This window comes from Penaeus chinensis, chromosome 3 (assembly GCF_019202785.1).
Source record: "Penaeus chinensis breed Huanghai No. 1 chromosome 3, ASM1920278v2, whole genome shotgun sequence".
Classification (NCBI taxonomy): Eukaryota; Metazoa; Arthropoda; class Malacostraca; order Decapoda; family Penaeidae; genus Penaeus; species Penaeus chinensis.
In genome coordinates, this window is record NC_061821.1 from 23,988,702 (window position 1) to 23,996,201 (window position 7,500).

The 7,500-nt window shown below is 40.6% G+C and overlaps 1 protein-coding gene across 1 annotated transcript in view; it reads left to right on the top strand.

Moving 5' to 3' along the window:
- Window positions 1-7,500, top strand: part of LOC125043856 (synaptotagmin 1-like) — an 87,932-nt gene that overhangs the window by 80,044 nt on the left and 388 nt on the right. The window contains exons 14-15 of the mRNA XM_047640187.1: window positions 1,361-1,568; window positions 2,196-7,500. The exon at window positions 2,196-7,500 is cut by the window's right edge and continues 388 nt beyond it. Coding sequence (XP_047496143.1) covers window positions 1,361-1,564 — 204 coding nt within the window. The 3' untranslated portion in view covers window positions 1,565-1,568; window positions 2,196-7,500. The remainder of the gene's footprint in view (window positions 1-1,360; window positions 1,569-2,195) is intronic.

The window sequence follows — 7,500 nt, forward strand, 5'->3', positions numbered from 1 at the left end:
AAATCAATTCTTATTGTTGTTCTGCTTTACTTACGTTGTTTTATTACAATTGCACTGTCCCTCCAAGATGCCAGTTGCTTGTCTTACAGGATTTCTGATGAATTATAAAATATATTTTTTTAATTTATGTATTTATTTGTTTATTTATTTTAACGCAAATTTGTGAATCACATTTTTTGTTTCGCTTTTCTTCTCTTTCTCTCTTTTTCGTCTTCTTCTCGTGTTTATCTGAGCGCAAGGTTTAATTCCCAGTCTTCCCCGGCCTTGTTAATTCCCTCTGTTATTTGTCTCTTTGCTGGTTCTCTCTTTATCAGCCTCTTTGCTACTCCCCCCTTTTATCAGCATCTTTGCAACTTTCCCGTTTCTCTGTATATTTCTCTTTGGCTTCTTTCTTATTTCTTTCATTTCTAAATGTCCTTGTGTTATTCCTTTCTTTCTCTGTCCTCTCTTTCGTCATATCTCTTCTTGCATCTTTCACCCGTCTCTCTTTCTATCTCCTTCTCTCCCTCTCTTATCTGTCTCTATTCTGTTTCCTTTTCTATTCCGTCTTTCGTCTTTTCTCTCTTTTTATTTCCTTTTTTTCTCTTTCTTTCATCTATTCTCCCTTTCTCTTTCCAGTTTCTTCCCCTTATTTCATTTTTTCTCCGTCTTTCATCTATTCTCTCTTTCTCTTTCCAATTTCTTCTCCTCCTCTCTCGCTCTCATGTATTCCCTATTTCCCTGGCCACTCTTTTCTTTCTATTTCCCTTCCCTTCTTCTTCTTCCCCTCTCTATTTCCTCTGCCTTCCCTACTTATTAACCGCTGCCCTCTCTCTATTTCCCTTTCTCCTTCTATCTATCTCCAATATATCCCGTACTTGCCTTTTCTCTTCATTCCATTTTCTTCCCCGTCTTTCATTTTTTCTCTCTTTCCCTTTCCTCCATCTTCTTCTTCTTTGTGTCTCCTACGCATTCCCTACTTACCTGTTAGCCACTAAGCGTTGCCACGGCCTTCTCTCTCTTTCTTTTCCTCATTTTTTTTTTTATTTCTTCACTCCTTCTCTCCATCTCTCTTCCCTGCTAGCCACTGACCGCCGATCTTTTCTCTCTATTTCCCCTTCTCCTCCTCCTTTCTATCTCTTGTTCATTCCCCTCTTCGCCGCTGGCCACTAACCGCCAATCTCTCCTCTCTATATCCCCTCCTCCTCCTCCTCCTTTCTATCTCCTATTCATTCCCCTTTTCCCTGCTGGCCACTAACCGCCAATCTCTCCTCTCTATATCCCCTCCTCCTCCTCCTCCTCCTCCTTTCTATCTCCTACCCATTCCCCTCTCCGCCGCTGGCCACTAACCGCCGCCACCGTCTCTCTCTCCCCTTAACAGAAAGTCAACTTGCAAGTGACCGTCGTGGACTACGATCGCATTGGTACCTCAGAACCCATTGGTCGGTGTGTGTTGGGTATGAATGCTTCGGGCACGGAACTGCGCCATTGGTCGGACATGCTGGCATCTCCTAGGAGGCCCATCGCCCAGTGGCACACCTTGAAGGATCCTGAGGAGGCCGATGCCATCCTTAACCTTAAGTAAAAAGGTCAGTGGGATTCCGAATGATTTTAAAGAAAAATGTTTGGGCAGTTTTTAAAAAGTTAAAAAGGGTCTGGGCGATTCTCGAAAGGTTTATTTTTCTTTCTTTCAATTTTAAGAAGTTCAGACGAGATTTAAGGTCATTGGGATTTTTAAAAGGCCAGTGTGGTTTTAAAAAGGCCGGTGTGATTTAAGCTATTTAAGTATTTCTTTTATTTCTTGAATTCAATATGATAAATATCACTGTAACTATTGTGATATGTAACATAAATATAGATAATCAGAGTAGCTTTCAGTAGGCTTCTATAAATGAATAATGATTAATTAAATGGTGACAAAACTGACAAAATAATAATTATCATAGTAATAACAAGGATGAAGATAATAGCTAGAACTACATTGCAACTAAGACATTCTATCTCCCTCACATATTGTCGTCTTTCCCTTTTTTCTGCTACTCTAATGCCCTATTTTCTGTGGCTAACACATCCTATTTTCTGTGGCTATTATATGCCTTTTTCTGTCACTATCACATCCCATATTCTGTGGCTTTCTCTTGCATTCAGACTCGGCGGGATCTGTCATCCTCACACACCGTTTTCTATCACCTCGTCATCCGTTTTCTTTGTTCCAGGTCAGTCTCCTCCATTCTGAAGAGCGCAAGATGACCCTCCAACCTTCCGCCACGATTTCCAAAGCGATGAGATGAATCCAAGAAGTTACGACCAAAGCGTCTAGTCAGTAGTTGTGCGAACCTTACACGATGCTTCAGATAAACAGGATAATTTACCTTTCAATCAGTGTAAAAATGGAGAAACTCAGAATGCCGCTTTTATTATCATCAAATGAGGATAAGCATCTCTTCTTCTTCTTCTTTTTGTTGTTGTATTTTTTTCCTTTTTTTATTGAAATGCATGAAAACATCACATACATCTGAATAAAATAGGTAGCTAGGATTTTCATTCTAACGTGCAGCCGATTTCTTCAAAGCATGAGGCGAGGAAGCATCATTTAGAAAGGTTGGTACGTCGAGATGGCAAGTGGTCATCTTCACAAAGTACAGTGATTCAGGATATATATAGTAATAGTAAGCGGAACATAAATGTATGTGCATATATACATACATTCATATTTATATGTGTATACTCACTGGGGTGTGACAATGCAGCTGTCTTGCGATATATCTTTAAAAAAAAAAACAAAAAAAAAGGTCAGTGTGTCGATTTAACTCCATTTCCTGTGGCAAAACTTGTCCGACTTGTAATGTACAACTAAAACAAAACAGGAAGAATAAAGAAGGAACTCTCACGAAACAAATCAAAGTCTTCAACAACTCGTCTTATCGTCTTCAAGTTGGCCTTGGCTAGGTCTCATCTGGTTCCTAAGACGCCGGACGTGCCCTGAGCTTGGGAAACTTAACGTGAGCACACTAACCCCAAGACCGACGACCCTGATGTGGGCACACCAACCCCTAAGAGCGGCGACGGACACGGAGTTTAGAAGAGCTCCTTCAGATACCCTTGTCCCACCTGCTTGCCGTGAGAGAGTCCGGAGGGAGGGTCGCACGGACGCACGGACGACCGGCGACCTCCTCCCAGCGGCCCAGACTGTGGAACCTGAGGAGCCCCAGCTGAGTTCTTACACATCCTCTGCCTTGCTAGACATACCTGACGGAGGCACACTTACCTATCGCCTTTCCGCACTCCAGAGACTCCCCCCCTCCCCCCACTCACATCCTCATATGGTAAGGTGATGAAAGAAAGAAAAATAAAAATAAAGTTAAGAGAAAAATATACCGAGACAAGCGGCGCCTTGTCGACACATGATGGGGCCGGTGCTGCTGCGCAAGTCGACTCGCACCTGTTTAAGATTCCGCTCTCCTGGGTGATGCGCTCTCCCCTCTGAGGCCACACCACCTGCAGAAGGAGGAGTCTCACCAGCGCGACGTGTTCCTTGGACCCGAGCGAGGCCGGTGCGTGCGCAAGGTCCCGCTGCCTCAGTGAGGTCGTCGTGGGGTCTTTTCTACGGAAGCGGCAAAGCCATTTTGTTAATTAGTGGAGATAGTTGATGTTGTTGTTGTTTATTTTGTTTATTTTTTCAGTTCTGACTTTTGAGTAGTCGATTTTCTCCTTGATGCATAAGCCTTTTCCGGCGCTGCATCCTGGCTTCAACCAAAGAATATGATTAAGAAGGGATCTATTAAAAACAGACATAACGGGATAAGGTGGGGCTTTATCGTAGCTAGTTAGTGAGGACGAACTTTGTCTGGTCCAGTCAAAGTTTGCCCCCAAGAATTTGATATTTAAACAAATTTTAACTTATTTCTGGTCTACATTCGCCTTAGGAAAAGGGAACATTATCACTGTAAAATGTTCTATATGGGGTAGATAAAGAGATTTACCTAAACATAGGCAGCAGTACATCTATAATGACTATAATGAATGTATGAACATCATCATGCTAGCGAAGAATAAAAAGAATTCAGTCCTCTTTCGTTTGCAAGTTAGCATTTGCAGTAGTGTTTTAGTTAGGCTTTCATAATCTTTGAGTAGAGAGAATCACTCATTCCTTTTATATGTCAGCTATGTTTTGGAGAGTAAATGTTTATATCACGGGACATGTAGCTGTACTGATCTTCACATATATAAATATTAAGCAGTGTCCTATTATATACATTATATACATCAGTGTACAGGTAGGTAAGTCTACTTATACATATTCTTCTTTAGCTCCCGACATAATAGCTATGGCTGAAAGAATATACCTTTTTCATGATTTCTCATGTCTCTCCTGAACTGTTCTGGGACAGCCGTGGATTCCTGGTGCCATATGGAATTATTATTTACATGTTCATTGTTTGAGCCTATTAAGGGTCATACTCCTCTGATAGTGTATGTTTTATCAACCCCCTCCCCCTCCCCCTGTGATTCGTTGGGTCATTATTACTACTGTTGAAACTTTGAACTAGTAATTTGATAGGAACTATCGAAAAAAAATATATAAAATAGTTTGTAAAAAGTGTGAAAATAGCATGGAGTGGGATATCCTCCCATCTTTGTATAGTATGAGTCCCGCACACTCCCCTTAGGATACAACAAGTATTAGGACTTATCAGGCCTTTTTTCATTTTGGATTCCGGTCATCTAAACTTCAGCCCAAAACAAAAAAGAAAGAAAACGTTTATTTGCGATTAGAGAAAGGCAAGCAAAAGCTGAACTAACTAAAACTTAAGGATTGCACATACCGCAATTGGCCTAATGCGTCCTGATAACCCACCAACGTCTAGGAGACTGCAAAGACCCGACGGCGTGGATGCCTTTGATTGGTTATAAATATTTGAAATTGTTCATGACGTGTCACGCGGCCATTGGTTCCCTGCAATCTCTCAGCCTTGGGTTGTGGCCCCCTATTGGTCAAGTGTGGGGCCGCCAAGCTCTGTGTTGTTAATATTATGTGCCGATCATTTCATATCAGATGGGGACAGGGTCTGGAAGTGCAAAAAAAAAATGATAATAAAAAAAAAAAATGAAATACATAAAATTATGTTTTAGAAAATACTTTTAAAAATATAGATTAAAAAAAAGGTCCACATCCATCGCCTCATTTAGCTTTACAGTAGACAAATACTGCAGGTCTAGTCCAGTGTTGGAATCTGTCACATTTTGCCCGCATGTTGTGAGTCTCTCCTCCAAACGGACTAAAACACACAAGTGAATTTCTAAAACAAAGGAAGGACAAAGAAAGTGTGAGAAGACAAGTTTACGGAGCAAGTAACGTCTTTGCCTCCACCCGTGGACGAAGTAATAGTAATATTCATCATGAAAGGAGAACGTATAGCCTGAATGAAGAGGGCTCGACGAATCTATATTAACGATTATTTATCATAATTATCATTTAGGATAATCTGTCATCCAAATACTAAAACACACATGAAACAAAGGCTCATGTTGGAGGATGGCATTCGTGTCAAAACATTATCAGGGACTCCAACGAGCTTTCCAACGGGACGCCATCCTTTGACCCGACCCTACGCAACCCCCTTCCCCTCTCTGCCCCCGCCCGACCCTTCTTCACCTCATATATATATATATATATATATATATATATATATATATATATACACACACACACCTGCTACTTTTGCTTTGTGTCTTTTTCTCTCTCTCTCATCGGTTTGTGTCTCTTTGTCTTTCGATCTCCTTCAAGTGCAACAAATAGGAATGATCCTCTTTACCAGATTGACCACGCCCCCTTTTTCTCGATGTTTAAACCAATCGCGTGTCGTTTATGGCACGTCGCCTCCCTCTTTACCTCTTTCTTTTCACCAATCACGCTTCGTCTCTCTTCTTCTCTGCACCCTTTCCAACCAATCACGTGCCGTTGTGGAATCATCACGACTCATGTTGTTTATATTTTTTCTTCTTATCTATTCTTCGCTGTTTCCACTCCTCTGCTAATTTCTCGCTCGACTGCAAACGGAGCTAACGGTTTTTCCCATTTCTCTGTCACGCTTCTGATCCCATTTACCCACATGAAATCTTGAGCTTCTTCCATGACATGCCGTCTGTCATATCATTGTCTGTTCCCGAGGATGAATTTTCTCCCTCTCTCTCCTTTCACTCCATGGAACCTCTCTTTGATTCGCCAACACTAGGGAGACGAGAAGTATGTGTAAAGAAACGAAGATCACCAATTAGAATTAAAAGGATAATGATGATAAAAACACAAAGCATTAACAAGAATAGCTTCTTGATTAGATTATCAGCGATACATATATGAGAAATTTAAGATACATACGTCCATCAGGCATAATACTCTTTTTGGGATCGTATCAGGGATCTCTATCTTCGCGAATTGACAAATGAAAGTGTACAAAAGGCATTCGAGTCTCCTATAGTAGCTGCGCTCTTTTTAGGATCATCTATACTGTTTATTCGGGGCAGTTACATCACAGGGTTGGATCCTCTCTATGTTCGGGGGGAGATATTTACATCAGATGTTTGTTGAGCTCTTTGCGTAGCCACTGCGTGATGGAGCGTCGATTATCTTTTATCAAACTCTAGGATAGTAGATTTGGCACACTTGAATTCGCTGTAGATATGTATAATTTTCTCTTCTTTATTCCCCTTCTTCCTCTTCTTCCTCCTCCTCCTACTTCCCATTCTCCTTCCTTGGAGTGTTTTGTTTTATCATCGTGTTATATTCTGTCACAGAGCCACCAATGTAAGATAGGTCACGAGATTAGCAATTTTGATCTTTCAAGGCGTACCTTAGGGTCCAAATTCACTAGTCACGTCACAGGATGTACGACCCTATCCCCCCTACGTCTGGTTCGGCCTATACCCGTCTCCCACTCCTTATTAAATAAATAAATAAATAAATAAAAAAAAGTCCGCTCAATCATTTTCCTCAATCCGGTTCGAGTTGTGGCTTCTGCCGTGATTACACATATATATACATATACATATATATACATATATATATATATATATGTATATATATATATTTCTCCTTCTTTTTATGTTTTGAACGTGCTGATCATAGAGTATTTTGATTAAGTGCTTAGATGATCCCTTTGCGGCAAGTAACGTAAGAGCCTCTCATTGTAGATAACAAACCGTCACAGGCAGACACGAACACTTTTTGCTAGCACCGATTTTGAGCAGAAATCGTGACTCGGTTTGGATTGAGCAGGAGGTTTGTGCGGGGTATGTGTCATGTGAATGGTTGTACGTACAAGTATGTAAATTTTGTGCTCATGTGATGAATGCATCATTATTAATATATTAAATCATGAAAACGGTCATGAATGCCTCAAACTCATCTGCCTGATTATTTCTTGATTTTTTTCTAAAAGAAAAGAAAAAAAAAAACAATCATCAAGAGAAACCAAAGTTGATAAAGTAACAACGTATATATATGTGTATAAAAAAGAATCA